Source organism: Anomaloglossus baeobatrachus, chromosome 6 (assembly GCF_048569485.1).
Source record: "Anomaloglossus baeobatrachus isolate aAnoBae1 chromosome 6, aAnoBae1.hap1, whole genome shotgun sequence".
Taxonomy (NCBI): Eukaryota; Metazoa; Chordata; class Amphibia; order Anura; family Aromobatidae; genus Anomaloglossus; species Anomaloglossus baeobatrachus.
In genome coordinates this window covers 163557357-163578577 of record NC_134358.1, presented here as the reverse complement: position 1 = coordinate 163578577, position 21221 = coordinate 163557357, and the positions used below count along the sequence as shown (strand labels likewise).

General features: G+C 44.1%; 1 protein-coding gene across 4 annotated transcripts in view; it reads right to left on the bottom strand.

The window, feature by feature from the left end:
• Window positions 1-21221, bottom strand: part of SLC35D4 (solute carrier family 35 member D4) — a 221031-nt gene that overhangs the window by 106631 nt on the left and 93179 nt on the right. For all 4 annotated transcript variants that reach the window (XR_012724292.1, XM_075314451.1, XM_075314452.1 and 1 more), the window contains one exon: window positions 1683-1717. Coding sequence is in view for 3 of the 4 variants with exons in the window: in XM_075314451.1 (XP_075170566.1) it covers window positions 1683-1717 (35 nt within the window). In the remaining variant the exon portion in view is untranslated. The remainder of the gene's footprint in view (window positions 1-1682; window positions 1718-21221) is intronic.

Sequence of the window (21221 nt, the reverse complement as noted above, 5' to 3'; positions counted from 1 at the left end):
GGGCGCATATACCTCACAGGAGGGGCTGGGCGCATATACCTCACAGGAGGGGCTGGGCGCATATACCTCACAGGAGGGGCTGGGCGCATATACCTCACAGGAGGGGCTGGGCGCATATACCTCACAGGAGGGGCTGGGCGCATATACCTCACAGGAGGGGCTGGGCGCATATACCTCACAGGAGGGGCTGGGCGCATATACATCAAAAGAGAGTCTGAAACCATATACATCACAGGAGGGGGATGGGGGCATATACAAGTCCCCAGCCCCTCGTGTGATGTATGTGCCCCCAGTGTCCCAAATGATGTAGGTGTTTCCTGTGATGTACAGTATGTACAGCAGTCCCAGCGTCTCCTATGTGATGTATATACAGCAGTCCCAGCGTCTCCTATGTGATGTATATACAGCAATCCCAGCGTCTCTTATGTGATGTTTATGCCAACAGCCCCTTCAGTCATGTATGTGTCTCCTGTGATTTATATACACCAGTCCCTGTGTCTGTTGTGTGATGTATATAGTCTACCAATCTTATTATCACAAAGAGTTGCCTGCGCTCCAGACTGACAAACCTGGAAAAGAGAGAAGCAACATAAGTATCACTGAACATCACAGACGCACAAAAGAGAGGCCGCTCCGGCCACCACAATATGGGTGAGTTAAATACCTTTTTGACCAAATATATACGGTTCATTTTCACACTGATAATGGTGTGCGGCCCCCAAAGGTTGGCAGAAATTTCCAAATGGCCCCCAGCAGTAAAAAGGTTCCCCACCCCTGATCTAAAGTGTATGACAGTTCTGTATTGACTAGGCACCTGCCCACACTAAACTCCACTAGCACCAAAGGTTTGTCTGGTGACAACAGTGACTGATGCACAGCGCTTTTCCTGACATCACTAACATCATCGGCGTGACATAATTTCTGCTTGTCGTGAATTGATTTTCATCAGCAAATAGTACTGAGGCTCATTGGTCTCTTGTCTAACAAGATTAGGACACCTGTGCCTGGTGGTGTGATCAGATATCCTTGCAGGTCATCTAGCATACAGACCACACTGATGTAAACCGTTTCGAATGGTCTGAAATAACACGGGTGCTGTTCACCTCTTTTAAATGTGCCTGGTGTGGTTTAGCATTTATCTTTCGATTCCGAAGGGCATGGTTTACATTGAAGCGGTCGTCCGTGTGCGATGTGGCCAAAAGACGTCCACTTATTATATGACTTTCTGTGACTCTTCCAGTCTCTCTTTATCTCTGTTCTAACCTGATGACAATAAGCTCAGTGGCCTCTACCGCATGAGAACATCCTGCTTGAAGCCTCACAATGGCGAGGTATGGTAGATAAATTGTTGCTATTTTGGTCTCATAATGTCAAAATGTATCAGCATGGTGAGGAGGACTGTTTAAATACAAATTTTACTTGAACCCTGAAATCGATTCATGGATCAAACACCTGATGTGTAAGCTCCTTGTTAGAGAACAGCAAGTTGTGCAAAAAGTACTGAAAACACTGAAGAGTTGGACATGTGCAATAAATGTATATATATATATATATATATATATATATATATATATATATATATATATATATATATATATATATATATATATATATATATATATGTATATGTATATATATATATATATATATATATAGTTGCAAGGAATTTATAATGGACTTACCAGTAGGATGTGAAGCAAAGGCCAACAGTAAAACACTGCAAAATAAAAATAAAAGACAAAACATAAAAAATAAAAAATTGCACTGGTTCTCAGTCATTGCAGCAGATAAGCTTACCGGGTCAAATATTTAAACTTCAAGTAGACCATTTGAAAAGGTGTTCAATTTTAAATTTGACGCGTCAGTATACATTTGTTTAACCGTATAGCACCTTCATATACCAAAAAACTGATGAACGAGAACAAGAAATAAAAAAGGGAGGCAAAATCATTAACCCCTGAACCGCTAATGATATACCATATCACTCTGTTGCTAATAAATTTCTTGTATATACTTTCAAACACCATGAATATTAATTTCTTCCAGTTATTTTCCCTAAAGCACCACTCTAGCATTTTGTAGCTGGAATGAGGCATCTGATCTAAATTCCCTGCTCTTCACCTTCACCCAGCTCCCATTGGTCTCCAGTAGTTTGAGACCTGCCAGATCTCTCCAGTGTTTCGTAGAGCAAGCTGGAAGTCACTTTTCAATGCAAGTCTGAGAACCTCATTCTCGCTTGCATAGCCTTGCATTGAGAGATTGTGACCTTTACCTTCGGACTTCCAGAGAGGTGCCAATATAATGTTAAGACGCCAGTGGGTAAGTATAAGGGCACGTGCACACGATCAGTGTTTGCAGGGTTTTGGACGCATCATGCTTCAGCTGCGTCCAAAACGCTGTGTTGTACAGTACAAGCATAGTGGATGGATTTCTAGAAATCCTGTACCCACTGTGCTTGTTTTTTCCGCAGAAAACACTGACCTGAGGTGCGACTTCCCAGACAGCAGCATTTCAATTGTTTGCTGCGGATTCGCATGCGTCTTCCGTAGGGAGAACACAAGTGAGAGACCGCAGTGCACGGAACCCTGATCGTGGACACGAGCAGCTGCGGTGTTCTGCAGAAGAGACTTGTGGCCCTCCCAGGACATAGTGAGTCCATATCGTGGGCACATACCCTAAGATTTAGTGCAGATTAAAAACATCACTCTAGCACTGAAAAAAACTAAACAAAATACTGGAGTGGTGCTTTAAAAGAGGCTGTCCAATCATGCGGACCCCTATCTATATTACCTATGGACCGGTCGACACTATATGGGCAAATAGACATTATACGGTTGAGTCACCCACGTGTTCCCACTCTATCAGAACAGTAAGCAGCTAATAAGTGGTGTCTGCAAATCAAAAAGTGTCATGGAAGCTCATGTAATGTTTGCAAACTATATAGAATATGCAAACTATCAGCCCTTATGCTGTATGCAAGGGTAAATTAAGTGTCATAGAAAGAGATGAATTTACTTATGCAAAAACAAACATTTTCCATGAGTCTGACACTTCTTCAATGTGTCTTTGTCAGGCATATTGAACGCTTTAAGCAGACTAGTCAAGCTACAACATGTATATTTCATAAGGACTTTATAAAAATACAAGGTTATGTTTAGAGCGCACCTCCTACAATGAGCTCATCTGCCACATTATATAGGTGTTCTAAACCTCCTGGAGGAAGACAATGCAGGGGAGTGGGAGTAACAAGCCCAAGCAGACAATAGGCTTGGGTTTGAAAACCAACATTCACAGTATAATAATCGACACTGCGTAGATCAAGGAAAAGGATAACATTTTGTCACTAGTTCCTCAATATATACAATTCAGCAAGTATTGTATTACCTTTTTAAATTATATCTTTCCATCTGAGAACTCATTGTATACTTCTTCTAAATTAGGTCATGTGATCTCATGGTGACCCCCCCCCATGAAAATTGCATTGCTTTATGTAATATTTAGGGCTCCCCATCTCCAGTCAGAAGGACTGCCTGTATGATGGCATTTCATGGCATGTACCACACACTTTCTCCACAGAAAGGGACACACTCCTTTCACAGTTACTGAATTCACAGCTCCAGTCATGGTCACAGCAATTCGTAGATGTGATGTCACTTGAACTGCTCGCCACTCAATGCAGAATTGAGCAATGAAAGACTACACCTTTAGGGTACGTGCACCCGATCAGTGTTCAAAAGCGTTTTGAACGCAGCATGTTTCATCTGCTTCTAACGCTGCATTGTACAATACGAGCACAGTGGATGGGATTTTTAGAAATCTCATGCCCACTGTGAGTGTACGGCCCGCAGCATAAACCAACCTGCAGTGTAGCTCTTCGAGCCAAAAGCATGTCAATTCTTTGTTGCAGAGTCGCAAGCGTTCTGTAGGGAGACCAGAAGAGAGAGACCGCAGTGGCCCGAACCCTGATCGTGGGCACGGGCTGCTGCAGTCTCCTGCGGAGAAAACTCACGGCCCCGCAAGTCAGGACTCGCCACGTCCAGGACGCAGCAGGTCCTGAATGTGGGCACGTACTCTTAAAAGGTAGTTAGTGTAATGTTCACATTTTTCAATGAACAAAGCAACCTACAGACACAAAAATACAGTCTACGTGCTTTATGAGGTTATGAGAAACATGCCACAAAATGTTGCAAAGTGGAAGTGTATGTAACTACATACATAACACAAGTAGAAGCAGCTAACCTTGTAATAAGCACTTCCATTGTGCAGCATTGTGGAATGTTTCTCTCCAGATCACAAACCTAAATCATGCAAATTAGTTAGGTCCAGAAACATTTGGAGAGTGACCAAATATTTGTGATTTCAGCTCTGCATGCCACTATTTTTTTTTTTATTTAAAACTAAACAACGGAGATGCAATTGAAGTGGAGACTTACAGGTTGAAAGGGGCTGAACAAGAATAACCTGTGAAATATTTAGGAATTGCGACCATTATTCTACAAAGACGCCTCATTTCAGAGGCTCAAAAGTAACTGAACAAATTTACTTTAACATAAATAAAATATAACATTTTTAATACTTTGTGGGGAATCCTTTGCAGGTAATGACAGCCTGAAGTCTGGAAACCGTGGATGTCACCAAACGCAGAGTTCCCTCCTATATGATGCGTTGCCAGACCTTTACTGCAGCTGACCTCAGTTGTTACTGGTCTTTCTGCTTTAAGTTTTGTCTTGCATATATGAAATGCAGTTTGATGGGGCTGAGATCTGGTGATTGACTCGGCCATTGCAGAATATTCCACTTCTTTGCCTTAACAAAAAAATCAAAACCTCCTGGGTTGCTTTTGCAGTATGTTTTGGGTATTTAGCCATCTGTACCGTATAGTGCCAACCAATCAACCATCCATCCATGCTGCATTTGGCTGAATCTGAGCAGACCGTATAGCACTGTACACTTCAGAATTCATGCGGCTGCTTCTGTCTTCAGTCACATCGTCAATAAACACTAGTGCCCCAGGGCCACTGGAAGCCATACATGCCCCACCATCACACTTCCTCCACCATGTTTTACAGAGGATGTGCTGTACTTTGGCTCAAGAGCCATTCCAAGCCTTCTACATACTTTCTTCTTCCCATTATTGTGGTACAGGCTGATCTTTGGTTCATCAGTTTAAAAACTGGGCTGGCCTGGCGTCTTAAGATGGTTTTTTTTTTTATTTTTTAAAAGTCTAATCTAGTTTTTCTATTTTTAAGGCGGATTAATGGTTGGCACCTTGTGGTGAATCATATGTATTTGCACTCATGCAGTCTTCTTTTCTACTTCAATACGGAAACTCCTAATTCCTGGAGAGTACACTTCACTTGAGTGGTTGTTCGAAGGGGTTCTTCTTCACTATAGAACTACTGATTGTCTGTTTCTCTTCCACTGAGAACTCTTTTGACCGCATGTTGTGGGTTCTCAGCAACAGCTGCTAAATGCAAATGCCACAAGTGGAATCGGCTCCAGACATTTTACTCAACGGATGATGGACTAACAAGGGAATAGCCTATTAAAAAGTTTGATATAATTGTCCAATTATATTTGGTCCCTTGAAAAAGATACCCACTACATATTAAAGAGCTGTAATTTCTAAACCATTACTTTAATTACGATGTAAATACCCTCAAATTAAATCTGAGAATCTGCACTGTACATATTGATTATATAATTGTATCTTGAATAAGTGTTGCTAAAAAGCTAAAATGCTAAACCTGGTGTCATTATCCAAATATTTGTGGACATAACTGTATACATTCGCACCTAATTTGATGCATGAAATTATATGTGCAATATTCTAAAAATTGTTTGGTTTGTGGCAGGTATGAACTGTACCAAAACTTGAGACAGGGAACACTAGAGCAAAACATGTAAATCAGATTTATACTTTATTACATAAACAGTTCTAGAAACGTAAAAATAAATGTAGTAAAAATGTAGAAAATAGGGCATGTGGCATTATCCAAAGTTAGTAATATAGTAAAGGTTGAGAATTTTTTCTCAAAATGATAACATTTAAAAAAAAAACAAAAAAATACAGCAAAAACAGAGCACTGCATACTTGCCTCCTAGTAAATGTCACATAACTACTGCAACCAATCAGCAGGCACTGATTGAATGCAGCCTTTACTGTTCGGTCAGCACGAAAGTCAAAACAAGTGATCGCCTGCATTAATTATGCAATTAAAAGCAGATGGGCAACATTGACTATTATGGGGTCTGTTGGGGTTCAGATTGGATTCTATTTTATTTTATGACTAAAACAGAAGAAAATGTTCTGAGTAATGTCATGCGACATCTGCAGCCTCCACTAAACGGCTTGAGCAGTCGTCATCAAGGCCAGTAGCGTTTGGCGATCATAGGAATGGCGCAGGTTCGGGAGAAAAGAAGGCAGAGTTTACATATTATTTTGCACAGTGAAACATTGGTGTGTTTTGACCCCACAATATTTAGTCATGTAAAGTGTGCATATTGCAGCCATAGGCATGGACATTACTCAAACACCAAAGTACACCAAATCTTTCAACTGAAAATTGAAAAATCTATTAGTAAATAAAAATGTTAAAATATTTTCAGATGACATTTGTCAGTTCGATTGTATCAAATTTGAAGGGAACATTTCTGACCGATGCCCATCAAATCCATCAGCAAAATATATACACAGTTTTTTTATGTCAGGGTTTGCTCTGCTCACCATGCAGAACATATCACCTGTTGTAAACCAGTTTGTTTCTGGGCAGAATACAGAGTGTTAAATTAAAAATATTATAAAACATAAATAAATAAAGGCACATTAAACCAGTGTACCAAAGAAAGACTTTAGTTGTACTCTCCTCTAAGTAATCTTGGCATAATATGAAGGTAGATATATTCAGAATTAGAGAACTAAGACTCAATACGGATATTTCCAGTCAAACAAACATTGAGTCTACTATTCTAGCAATGACAAGTAAAGGCTAAATGGGGACTCTTAGGGGTACTTTGCACACTACAATATCGCAGGTGCGATGTCGGTGGGGTCAAATCGAACGTGACGCACATCCAGCGTCACTGTCGACATAGTAGTGTGTAAATCCTTTTAGTTACGATTAACGAGCGCAAAAGCGTCGTTATCTTATGATCGGTGTAGGGTCCGACATGTCCATTATGCCGCTGCTGCGACGGTACGATGTTGTTCCTCGTTCCAGCAGGCAGCACACATCGCTGTGTGTGAAGCCGCTGGAGCGGGGAACATCTCCTACCTGCGTCCCGGCCGGCTATGCGGAAGGAAGGAGGTGGGCGGGATATTTACGTTCCGCTCATCTCCGCCCCTCCGCTTCTATTGGCCGCCTGCCGTGTGACGTCGCTATGACGCCGCATGACCCATCCCCTTAGTAAGGAAGCGGTTCGCCGGCCAGAGCGACGTCGCAGGGCAGGTGAGTGCATGTGAAGATGGTGTAGCGATAATGTTCGCTACGGCAGCAATCACAAGATATTGCACCTGCAACGGGGGCGGGGACTATGGCTGCAGCGTCGGTAACACATTGTTACCGATGTCGCAGCGTGCAAAGCCCGCCTTATTCTCAACCAAAGATTGGTCGGTACGGTCCTCAAGTACAATGCAGTCAGTGATAAGAGGCATCTCAATATGACTACAAGGTCTGCCAATCCACGTTGAGCAAGAGGACGTTGAACTATTCTACGATGAAGTTCAAAGGGAAAATCAACAAGATGCCAAAATAAGACATTCATTATCATGGAAGACTAATGCCAAAGTGGGCCACAGCAAACATAGAAACATTATTGGGAAGTTTGGACTTTGTGAACGAAACAAGGCTCGAAGAAGGTTCATACATTGTTGTTTGACAAATCAACTGCCCATCATGAATACCTTCTTCCAAAATCACAAATTGAGTCTGTACAAATGGACATCACCAAAAAGGGTCTATAAGAAAGACATTGGCGAACACCTATGTGGTTAAAAAAAAAAAAAATGGAGGTTGTCTCTTGTTACCGTGAAAATAAATCCAGGAGCTGACTGTAGAATGAATCATGAACTTTTGAAACCTAACAGAGTCAATCTATACAAATGGACTAAACAGGCTGTTTCCAACTTTGATTTCTCCAACATACCTCAAAGTTTTTTGGAAACGTCTGCACAACCAATTTACATAACTAGACACTGATAAAAGAAAGCCAGTGGAACTATAGACACATATAAAGACTATTACTGAAGGAAGTAAGACAGAGGCAGAAGAGACGCCAGCAGCCACGATTAACAGAAAAGACTCTAAAGATGATTGAAGAATGGCAAAGGCAAAACGTAATAAGCAGGCAGCAGACAACATCAATAGGAGATTAAAGAGACCCATTTGAACAAAGAATTTTATTACCAAAATATATGTAGAGACGCAGAAAGAATACCTAAAGATCAAACACATATGACGAAAGGTTCAACCAAGAGAGGGCATGTTGAAAGACGTCACCAGGACAAAAACTAAATTAAGCCAGAACAATTAAAAAAAAAAATGGAAACAAGTACATAGAGAGCCTTTAATAGAACGCTTCAGAGATACAGGAAGAAACTGAAACTGAACATAGAAAATCCTGAAAGAGGAGTTATTGCTACGATAAAGATTTTGTCAAACAACAACAAAGCGCCTGGGTGTGACAATATTCTTAAAGTTAATAAAATCCCTTGAAGCAGCAGTTTAAATTATCACACGCCTGTGTCAACAGATAGGATTAAATACCAATTCTCTTCTCTATTTCAAAGATGGCAGATGCTACAAACTGTGAAAACTATCCTACTATTTTCTCAAACTTAATGCTAGCAAAATACTACTGAAGAGCCTACAAAGAAGGTAACAGCCTTAATTTGAATAAGCGCTGCCAGACTAAGAAAAGGCAGAGAAACAAGAGATGCGATTGCTAGCATTAGATGAATAATGATAAAAGCCAAAACAATACAACCAGGAGACCTTTTCTTGCTTTATAAACTACATCAAAGCCTTTCACTGTGTTGATCGCCAGAAACGTTTGAATACCATGAAGGATGTGGGTGTGCTGAACCATCTGATCAGGGAGTCTTGACCAAGAAACAATGGTCCGAACAGAACACTGTAACAAGCAATGGTTCGATAGAGTGAGGCGTCAGATAAGGCAAAGCAGCCTTATCAGTCATCATTTCTCTTCAATTTATAGGCAGAAGCAATTTTCTGGAAGGCTGGATTTGCCAAAAAAGAAGGAATCAAAATTCCTGGACAAATCATAAACAACCTTTAATGTGCAGACGATATAACATTGATAGCAACAAGAGTAGATGAAATGAAGGACGTAGCATGGAATGTCATGCTTGAAAGACTGAACATGGAACTACTGCTCAACTCAAAAGACGACAAAGATATTGACTTCTACCATGTACGACTGGGATGCATTTGAGATTGACTGTGATGAACTGAAAGTTGTAAAGGACTTCAAGCTACTTGGTCGATGATCCCTCAAGGTGGAGAGACGACACCAGAACTCAATAAGAGAATTGCAAAGGGCAAATCAACAATGAGGTCACTAGACATCATATGCAAAAAAGAGGAACATTTCATAGACGATAAAGGCACGACATTGTACATAGTTTGAATTTTTTTAGTTGTAACATGGGTATGCAAAACCTGTACGATAAAGAAGAAGGGAATTTTGTTTACTTACCGTAAATTCCTTTTCTTCTAGCTCCAATTGGGAGACCCAGACAGTGGGTGTATAGCTACTGCCTCTGGAGGCCGCACAAAGAACTACACTTAAAAGTGTAAGGCCCCTCCCCTTCTGGCTATACACCCTCCCGTAGGAGTACAGATTCCTCAGTTTTAGTACCAAAGCAAGAAGGAGGAAAGCCAATAACAGTTTCAAAAACAAATTCAATCCGATAACTAGATCGGAGAACTTAAGAAACAACGTGAACAACATGTGCACCCGAAAAAACGAAACCCTAAAAACAGATAGGGCGGGTGCTGGGTCTCCCAATTGGAGCTAGAAGAAAAGGAATTTACGGTAAGTAAACAAAATTCCCTTCTTTTTCGCTCCTAATTGGGAGACCCAGACAGTGGGACGTCCAAAAGCAGTCCCTGGGTGGGTAAAAAGATACCACATGAACGGGCTGTCATACAGCCTCTTCCTACAGGTGGGCCACCGCCGCCTGAAGGACCTGTCTACCTAGGCTGGCGTCTGCCGAAGCGTAGGTATGCACTTGATAGTGTTTGGTAAACGTGTGCAGACTCGACCAGGTAGCCGCCTGGCACACTTGCTGAGCCGTAGCCTGATGCCTCAACGCCCAGGACGCACCAACGGCTCTGGTAGAATGGGCCTTCAGTCCAGATGGAATCTGAAGCCCAGCAGAACGGTATGTGTGAAGAATTGGTTCCTTGATCCACCGCGCCAGGGTGGATTTGGAAGCTTGCGATCCCTTATGCTGACCAGCGACTAGGACAAAGAGCGCATCCGAACGGCGTAGAGGCGCCGTGCGAGAAATGTAAATCCTGAGTGCTCTCACCAGGTCCAACAGATGTAAACCCTTTTCAAATTGGTGAACTGGATGCGGACACAAAGATGGCAAAGTGATATCCTGATTGAGATGAAAGGAAGAAACCACCTTGGGAGAAAACTCTGGAATTGGACGCAGTACTACCTTGTCTTGGTGAAATACCAGGAAGGGGGATTTGCAAGATAACGCCGCCAGCTCGGACACTCTTCGAAGAGACGTGACCGCTACAAGAAAAACTACCTTTTGTGAAAGCCGAGAAAGGGGAACCTCTTTCAAAGGCTCGAAAGGCGGGTTTTGAAGAGCAAGGAGAACCTTGTTCAGATCCCAGGGTTCCAATGGCCGTCTGTAAGGAGGAACGATATGACAAACTCCTTGGAGAAACGTGCGTACTTTAGAAAGCTGTGCCAAGCGCTTCTGAAAGAATACGGATAACGCGGAGACTTGACCCTTAAGCGAGCTAAGGGACAAACCTTTTTCCAACCCAGACTGCAGGAAGGAAAGAAAAATTGGCAATGCAAATGGCCAGGGAGAAAACCCTTGAGCCAAGCACCACGCTAAGAATATCTTCCACGTCCTGTGATAGATCTTAGCTGAGGATGGTTTTCTAGCCTGTCTCATTGTGGCAACAACTGCCTGAGATAAACCTGAGGCCGCTAGGATCCAGGACTCAATGGCCACACAGTCAGGTTCAGGGCCGCAGAATTCAGATGGAAAAACGGCCCTTGAGACAGCAGATCTGGACGGTCTGGTATGCCCACGGTTGGCCTACCGTGAGATGCCACAGATCCGGGTACCACGACCTTCTTGGCCAATTTGGAGCGACGAGTATGGCTCGCTGGCAGTCGGACTTGATTTTCCGGAGAACTCTGGGTAACAATGCTAGAGGTGGGAACACATAGGGGAGTCGGAATTGCGACCAATCCTGAACCAAGGCGTCTGCCGCCAGCGCTCGGTGATCGTGAGACCGTGCCATGAAAACTGGGACCTTGTTGTTGTGCCGTGACGCCATCAGATCGACGTCCGGCGACCCCCAGCGGCAACAGATCTGTTGAAACACGTCCGGGTGAAGGGACCATTCTCCTGCGTCCATGCCCTGGCGACTGAGAAAGTCTGCTTCCCAGTTTTCCACGCCTGGGATGTGAACTGCAGATATGGTGGACGCTCTGCTTTCCACCCACGTCAAAATCCGCTGGACTTCTTGAAAAGCTTGGCGACTGCGTGTTCCCCCTTGGTGGTTGATGTACGCCACCGCCGTGGAATTGTCCGACTGAATCCGAATCTGCTTGCCTTCCAGCCATTGTTGGAAGGCTCGCAGGGCAAGGTAGATTGCTCTGATTTCCAGAACATTGATCTGCAAGGTGGACTCTTCCTGAGTCCACGTCCCCTGAGCCCTGTGGTGGAGAAACACCGCTCCCCACCCTGATAGGCTCGCATCTGTCGTGACCACTGCCCAGGCCGGGGGAAGGAACGACTTTCCCTGTGACAATGAGTTGGGGAGAAGCCACCAACGTAGAGAATCCTTGGCAGTCTGAGAGAGGGAGACAGTCCTGTCGAGGGACGTCGATTTCCCATCCCATTGGCGCAGAATGTCCCATTGGAGAGGGCGCAGATGAAACTGCGCGAACGGGACTGCCTCCATTGCTGCTACCATCTTTCCTAGGAAATGCATGAGGCGCCTCAGTGAGTGCGACTGGCTCTGAAGGAGAGATTGCACTCCAGTCCGTAGCGAGCACTGCTTGTCCAGTGGAAGCCTCACTATCGCTGATAGAGTATGAAACTCCATGCCAAGATAAGTCAGAGATTGGGTCGGGGTTAGATGAGACTTTGGAAAGTTGATAATCCACCCGAAAGTCTGGAGAGTGTCTAGCGCCACCTTCAGACTGTGTTGGCATGCTTCTTGAGAGGATGCCTTTATAAGCAGGTCGTCTAGGTACGGGATGACCGAGTGACCCTGCGAATGCAGAACAGCTACTACTGCTGCCATGACTTTGGTGAAGACCCGGGGGGCTGTTGCCAGACCGAAGGGTAACGCTACGAACTGTAGGTGCTCGTCGTGTATGACGAAACGTAGGAAACGCTGATGCTCTGGTGCAATCGGCACGTGGAGATACGCATCTTTGATGTCTATTGATGCTAGAAAATCTCCCTGAGACATTGAGGCTATGACGGAGCGTAGGGATTCCATCCGGAACCTCCTGACTTTTACGTGTCTGTTGAGCAACTTCAGATCCAGGACGGGACGATACGATCCGTCCTTTTTTGGGACCACAAACAGATTGGAGTAAAAACCGTGACCCTGTTCCTGAAGAGGGACGGAGGTCACCACTCCTTCCGCCTTTAGAGCGGCCACCGCCTGCAACAGAGCGTCGGCTCGGTCTGGTGGTGGAGAAGTTCTGAAGAAACGAGTTGGCGGACGAGAACCGAACTCTATCCTGTACCCGTGAGATAGAATATCTCTCACCCAACGGTCTTTGACATTTGCTAGCCAAATGTCGCCAAAGTGGGACAGCCTCCCACCGACCGCGGGTGTGGGCATCGGAGACCGCAAGTCAGGAGGACGTCGTTTTGGCAACGGTTCCTCCGGCTGGTCTTTTTGGGCGTGACTGAGACCTCCAAGAATTTGAACGTCTCTGGTCCTTTTGAGTCTTTTTTGACGAGGCGAATTGGGACCTGCCCTGTCCTCGAAAGGACCGATAACCAGACTGACCCCTCCTCTGTTGGGGCTTGTTTTGTCTGTGTTGCGGTAAGGAAGAGTCCTTACCCTTGGAGTGTTTGATGATTTCATCCAAACGCTCTCCAAACAATCGGTCACGAGAAAAAGGCAAATTGGTTAAGCACTTCTTGGAATGAGAATCTGCTTTCCAATGTCTCAACCACAGAGCCCTACGCAAAACAACTGAGTTGGCTGACGCCACTGCCGTGCGGCTTGTAGCGTCAAGAACAGCATTAATCGCGTACGACGCAAATGCCGCCATTTGCGAGGTCAATGGTGCTACCTGCGGGGCAAATGCACGTGTGACTGAGTCGACTCGCGCAAGCCCGGCCGTGATAGCTTGGAGTGCCCATACGGCCGCAAAAGAAGGCGCTAATGACGCTCCAATCGCTTCATAGATGGATTTCAGCCAGAGCTCCATCTGCCTGTCAGTGGCATCTTTAAGTGCCGCTCCATCTTCAACAGCAACCAAGGATCTGGCTGCAAGCCTGGAAATTGGAGGATCCACTTTTGGACACTGGGTCCAACCCTTGACCACTTCAGAGGGAAAAGGGTAGCGTGTATCTTTAAGTCGTTTAGGAAAACGCCTTTCAGGATAAGCGTGGGGTTTCTGGATTGCGTCTCTGAAGTCAGCGTGGTCCAGAAAAGTGCTTAATGTACGCTTAGGGTATCTGAAATGGATTCTCTCGTGCTGCGAAGCTGACTCCTCTACAGGAGGAGCTGGTGGGGAAATATTCAACATCTTATTGATGTTAAATATAAGATCATTAACTATTGCGTCACCATCTGGTGTATCTAGATTGAGAGCGGTCCCAGGATCAGAATCCTGATCAGTTAAGTCCGCCTCATCACCCATAGATTCATCCCGCTGGGATCCAGACCATTGAGATGAATGTGAAGGCCCGTCATAACGAGCCCGCTTAGGCTGCCCGGGGCCATCGTCCGAGTCAGAGTCTTCACCCTGAGGTGTAGATGCCCGTCCCGGAGCTAGGAGCTGAGGGGGACCAGGGGGCAATACATGCACAGTGTCCGTGGTCTGAAGTACAGGCCTAGCTCGCAATGTGTCAAGAATTTGTGACATAGTGAGAGACATTCTGTCAGCAAAAGCTGCAAACTCAGTTCCTGTCACCTGGACAGCATTCACAGGTGGTACACCCTGGGACACGTCCAGCAGAGGTCCCGACTGTGCAAGCGCCGCAGGGGCCGAGCACTGCACACAATGGGGGTCCGTGGAGCCTGCCGGTAGAAAAGTCCCACATGCGGTGCAGGAAGCATACAATGTCTGTGCCTTGGCACCCTTGCGTTTTACGGGCGACATGCTGCTGGCTCTCTGCATGTGAGAGAGTCTATAGCCAAAGGGCGACCAGCGCTATGTAATACCAAGTATTTGTAACAACAAAATACTAAGAATACAACGAGCACAAGAGGGGGTGAGCCCTGAGGGCTGCTTACCGCCCGCTGAACAGCGGGTAAGAGGCTGCAGAATGCCTTGTCTGGGTCTCCCCGGCTCCCCTCTGCAGCTCAGCGTGTCAGCAAGAATGGCTGCCGGCTACTGTGGAGAGGGGCGGTCCGTGGGAGTTCCCAAACAAAAGTGCGGGAACAGTGTCCCCTCTGTGCTGACTGTGAGGGCTGGAGTATGTAAAAACGACTCCAGCCCTCAGCGCTGATGCACTGGCTAGCGTCCCGCCCCTCTCCTGACTGGCAGGTCTGTGGGCGGGAACGAACGAAAGCAGGCCGCAAAAGCCGGGGACTCGAGTTATCAGCGCGGCCGCCGTAAAAGCGCGGGCCGCGCTGAAGTCCCCGGCGCACCGCAAGTGCCAGCCGCGCCGCTGTTCGAGCGGCCGGCGCGACCGAGTTCTGGACGTGGGCAGCGTCCCGCCCCTCTCCTGACTGGCAGGTGTGGGGGCGGGAACGAAAGGAAGCAGGCCGCAAAAGCCGGGGACTGTAGTTATCAGCGCGGCCGCCGTAAAAGCGCAGGCCGCGCTGAAGTCCCCGGCGCACTACAAGTGCCAGCCGTGCCGCAGTCCCAGCGGCCGGCGCGGCCTATTCCCATAAATGTGCCTGCTTCAGCAAAGCTGAATGAGGCCATGGCACAGGCGCCGCAGCGCTGATGTCCCCCGGCGCACTACAACACCCAGCATGCTGCGGTGTGAGCGCCAGATACACGGGGACACAGAGTACCTTGAGGAAGCAGGGCCATGTCCCTGACGTACTCCGCTCCATCCAGCATCTTCTCCAGGGGCTGTAGATGGAGCACGGTCTCTGTGCCTGGAGACCGGTAAATCCCACTTCACCCAGAGCCCTGTAAAAAGGGATGGGGAAGGAATCAGCATGTGGGCTCCTGCCGCCGTACCCGCAATGGGTACCTCAACCTTACAAACACCTCCGACATAAGTGGGGTGAGAAGGGAGCATGCTGGGGACACTATATGTGTCCTCTTTTCTTCCATCCGACATAGTCAGCAGCTGCTGCTGACTAAAAACAATGGAGCTATGCGTGCGTGTCTGACCTCCTTGCGCACAAAGCTAAAACTGAGGAATCTGTACTCCTACGGGAGGGTGTATAGCCAGAAGGGGAGGGGCCTTACACTTTTAAGTGTAGTTCTTTGTGCGGCCTCCAGAGGCAGTAGCTATACACCCACTGTCTGGGTCTCCCAATTAGGAGCGAAAAAGAAATCAGATAGAAGAAGAATCGACGCCTTCGAAGTCTGGTGCTGGAGAAGGATTTTATGAATATCAAGGATGGCAAGAAAAACAAATCAATTTTGGAACAAATCTAGGTAGAAATGTTACTCAAAGCAAAGATCACCAAGCTACAACTTGATAACTTTGGACAGATCATACAAAGATCAATCACTGAAGAACAACATCATGGAGAATAGAAGGAACAAGGCGAAAAGGAAGATCAGCAACCTGATGGCTTGACACAATCAATATAATGGCACAGAAGATCCTGGTTGATATACTGTATGTAGACCTGTACAAGATCGATCTTCTTACAGATCGTTTATCCATCAAGTCGCCATAGCTCAAGATCGATCCGAAGGCCGTTAAAAAACAAAGTGTAAATGTATACATTTTTATTTTAGAGGTTTAACTAGAAATAATGAAGAAATTAACAGATTAATTCTTGACAATATGAAATCTGTATGTTCTACAATTCTTTCATAGAAAAGGCAAAACCTGAAGTTTCATAAGTGTACAAACCCTTTAAATAAACAGAAATCACTTTCCTAAAATGTAAAACTCTAAAGAAAGCTTCAGAAGAAGAGATTCTGGTGGAGACGCTGAACTTTTCCTTATTATAATCCTACCACATTCCTGTGGCTCGAAGAAATCACACAGTCCGTCATCCATTAACAAAAAATCCCTGCAAAAGGATTCAACCGCAGCGATATCACCTCATAATTAAATTTTACATGAGTGCAAGGGCAGCCATTTAGTCAGAGACCGAAAACCAAGAGAAAACATTCACGAAAGGTCACATCAAAATTTTCTAGAAAGTATTTCCCTCTGGGTATTTAGAAATCGAGTACTACTAAAAAAACAACAGTAAGTACATGAAAACATTAACAGTAGGACATGAAAAATCACACGATGTTATATCTTACAGATAAATGCATTGCATTACAGAAATGTTGGATCTAAAATGGTCACATTAAAGGCGCTGCCAATCTTTGGGGGATTTTGTTTCTTGCTTAACCCATTGGTAATGGAGCCGATTTTCACCTTAATGACCAGGTCAAAATCCGACCAGTGTCAATTTATGGGGTTATAACTCTGGAACTCTTCAATGGATCCCAGTGATTTAGAGCTGTTTTTTAGTGACATATTGTATTTGAAGTTCGTGCTAAATTTAGAAGAATATTTTTTTTACTTTGTTAAGTTGGCGAACATTTTGAACATTTCGCAATTTTTAAACTGCATTTTTATGCTCTTAAGGCTGGGGCCACACGGGGACTACTGCGATCCACTTGCATGACACTCGGCTCGTGCTGGCAGTACAGCAGAGCCGAGTGTCATGCGTGTGTCCTTGCAACTGAGGTCCGTTCGTGCGAGCAAACCTCAGCTGCGGGGGGCGGGCCGGCACTAAGGAGGGGAGGGAGGGATTTCTCTCCCTCTCTCCTGCGTAGCCGGCTATTGCCATTCTCGCACTGCACTAGCGGTACACCGGTGTACCGCGAGTGCAGTGCGATTTTTCTCTCGCCCCATTCACTTGAATGGGTGCAAGAGAAAGAGTCTCAGCTTACAATCGCAGCATGCTGCGATTGTTTTCTCGGTCCGATTAGGGCTGAGAAAATAATCGCTCATGTGTGCTGACACACAGGCTAGAATTGGTCCGAGGGGAATGCGATGTTTTATCGCACTCCACTCGCACTGTTTTTCTCGCCGTGTGGCTCAGGCCTAAACCAGAGAGTTTTGTCACACAAAATGGTTAATAAATAACATTTTTAAAAAAAAAAGGATTTTATTTTTCCAACAAAATTTACACTTTTTTTTTTTTTTTTGGAGGGACCACATCCCATTTGAAGGGACCTTTAGATGCCTAGGTGAAAGAAAATACCCAAAAGTGACCCCATTCTAAACACTGCACCCCCCAAACTGCTCAAAACTTCATCCAAGAAGTTTATTAACTTTTCAGGTGCTTCACAGGAATTATTGCAAAATGGAATGAAAAAAAATATAAATAAAAATTACATTTTACATAAAATCCTTGCTTTAGCCCCAGTTTATTTACTTTTACAAGGGATAACATGACAACATGGGCTGCAAAATTTATTACCTAGTTTCTAAAAAGAGTGCGGCGAAACCCCACATGTAGTCAAAAAGTTCTGTTTGGATAAACAGGAGGGCTCAGAAGGGAAGGAGCAATATTTTAAATTTTGGAACAGAAATTTAGCTAAACTGGATTGCAGACACCATGTTGCGTTTATAGGTTACTAAAGAACAGAAACCCCCACAAGTGACCCCATTTTGGAAACAAGACCTCTCAAAGATTTTATCAAGAGGTATAGAGACCATTTTGAATCCACAGGTACTACACAGAATTTCATAACATTAGGTTGAATATTAGGTTGAAAATTGTCATCTTTTTCAAAAACCTGTTACTTTAGCTCCAAATATCTCACTTTTGCAAGAGCTAACACCAAAATGTAAGAAAGTATTAAACTGTGGTATCTACATTTTGGTGTTACCTCTTGCAAAAGTGAGATATTTGGAGCTAAAGTAACAGGTTTTTGAAAAAGATGACAATTTTCAACCTAATATTCAACCTAATGTTATAAAATTCTGTGTAGTACCTGTGGATTCAAAATGGTCTCTATACCTATTGATAAAATCTTTGAGAGGTCTTGTTTCCAAAATGGGGTCACTTGTGGGGGTTTCTGTTTTTTAGTAACCTTATAAACGCAACATGCTGTCTGCAATCCAGTTTAGCTAAATTTCTGTTCCAAAATTTAAAATATTGCTCCTTCCCTTCTGAGCCCTCCTGTTTATCCAAACAGAACGTTTCGACTACATGTGGGGTTTCGCCGCACTTGTGAGAAAGTATTAACAAACTGTGGTATCTACAAGTGCAGCAACACCCCACATGTAGTCAAAAAGCGCTGTTTGGACACGACAGGGCTTGGAAGGGAAGAAGAGACATTTGGAATGGAAATTTGGTTGGAATAAAATGCAGACACTGTGTCTCATTTTCACAGTACCTGAGGTATCAAAACATCAGACACCCCCCACAAATGACCCCATTTTGCGAACTAGACCACTCAAGGAATTCATCTAAGGGTGTGTTGAGCATTTTAGATGCTTGACAGGGTTTATTAAAACGTGGATGTGAAAATAAAAATTGTTTCTTTCAGCTAAATTTTGGTTTAGCCCCAAATTTGTAATTTTCACAATGGATAATAGGAGGAAAAACAGACTATAATTTGTTACACAATTTCTAACGAACACGATAATATCCCACATTTGGTCAAAAACTGCTGTTTGATCACATGGCAGGTCTCAGAAAGGAAAGAACTAGTTGATTTTTGGAGTACAGATTTTGCTAGAATAGTTTGCAGGCGACATCTGCGGAGTCCCTAAAGGACCAAAACAGCAGAAAACCCCCCAAAATGACTTCTTGTAGAAATTGCATCTTTCAAAATAATTCATTAATGGTTGCAGTGACTATTTTTTTTTTTTTTTTTTTTTTTAACATCCACACCATGATTTTTTTCTGGAGAAATACATACATGTCAGGCTAGTGCCCATACATTGTGCCCAGCTTGAGCCTCTGGAAACATGTAACGGTAAATTGTAAAGTACGCTCTCCCCACTACAATAATGCCCCACACAGGGCAAAATGGAGACAGTAGGACTCAGAAGGAGATGGGTATTTGGATTTGGGAGCGCAGACTACACTGAATTTTGAGGGAGTGGGAGCAGTCACTTTTCCAGGTGTCTTTGTTCTACCAGTAATGTGGGAAGCCCCGATATTTCCAGAGACAGATGACAGACCTGAGTAGGGGCTGGTTTTGCTGGGGTAACTTAGGGGTTTTATTGGTAACATTTTGGGGTACATAACTTTATTTAAAAATCGCTTTCAGTATGAGGCTGGGATCACATTATTGTGTTCTACGCTGAGCACTTACATTGGGAATCCATGTAAATCACACAAAAGTGCGATTCAGTCGATGAACCGCCGGACAACATGACTCACTCTGAGTTAGATGTAGACACTTTGGACTTCGTTTTTAGATGCCTAAATGATAGAACACCGCCAAAATAGAGACCAGACGGAGTCCAAAAGTTCCCCATCTGCCTCATTATAGTGAGTGGTTCCGTTGGGGTTTTGTCTAAATTGTGTTTTTTTGGGATTTACCTGGACAGCACATCGGACAGCACAGGATAAATGTGAACCGAGCCTTATTCCAGATGTAGATTGAACAAATAGATAGCAGTATAAAGGATGGTTCTTGCTTTTATTTTTGCATAGTTTACATTACATACAGCGATACCAGATTTATGGAGTTTTAGGTTTTTCTGCTATCGCACATTAAAACTACTTTTTTAAAAGATGAATACTTTGTCACAGTGCTCTGAGAGCGGTAACTTTTTATTTTTTAATGAACAGGGCTTTATGGAGGCTTATTTTGTGTGAGGAGTGGGAGTTTTTTTTGGTACACTTTTGTGATATATTTTTATTGCTTTTTATTTACATTTTTCAGATGCAGAATGAACAAAAGCAGCAAGTCAGTTATTGCTGTGTTATAATTTGTAATTTAACATTTGTGAAGGGTTTGTGAGCACCTTTAGTATTCATTTGTAGGCTAAATAATTGGCACCTCAGAAAGAAAACCCATGCCTAAATACTTGTATAAAAAAATGAGAGTCCTCAGTGGTTGATACCTTTTAATAGCTGACTGAAAAGATGGTAATAATTGCAAGCTTTCGAGACTACTCAGGTCTCTTCATCAGGCTCGGTATAACACAAAATCTGAAGTCACATATTTATACACAACAGGACTTAGAATAGTGCAGTAAAAAAAAAAAAAAAAAGTTATATAAAACAGAACTATCACTATGGCAGGGGGGGGGGGGGCAAACTGTTGTGGCCATGAAATTGCTGGTATTGAAAGGAAATTTCAAGTCCCAGAGAGATAGGAGACTATGGGAGTACAAACTTATGATGACCTTTGACACATTCAGAGTAGGAATGAATGTGTCTCATGGATTCATGTCTTTTTACATCAGTTAAAAGATGTGCTCCTCTGACCATCCGAGCGCATCACAGCCCGGACCAGACCCTGATCAGAGGACAATAAAACTTTCACACTGAACTGCAGCAATATTTATGGCCACAACAGTTTGCCCCTGCCATAGTGATAGTTCTGTTTTATATAACTTGTTTTTTGTTTTATTTTTTTTTTACTGCACTATTCTAAGTCCTGTTGTGTATAAATATGTGAGTTCAGATTTTGTG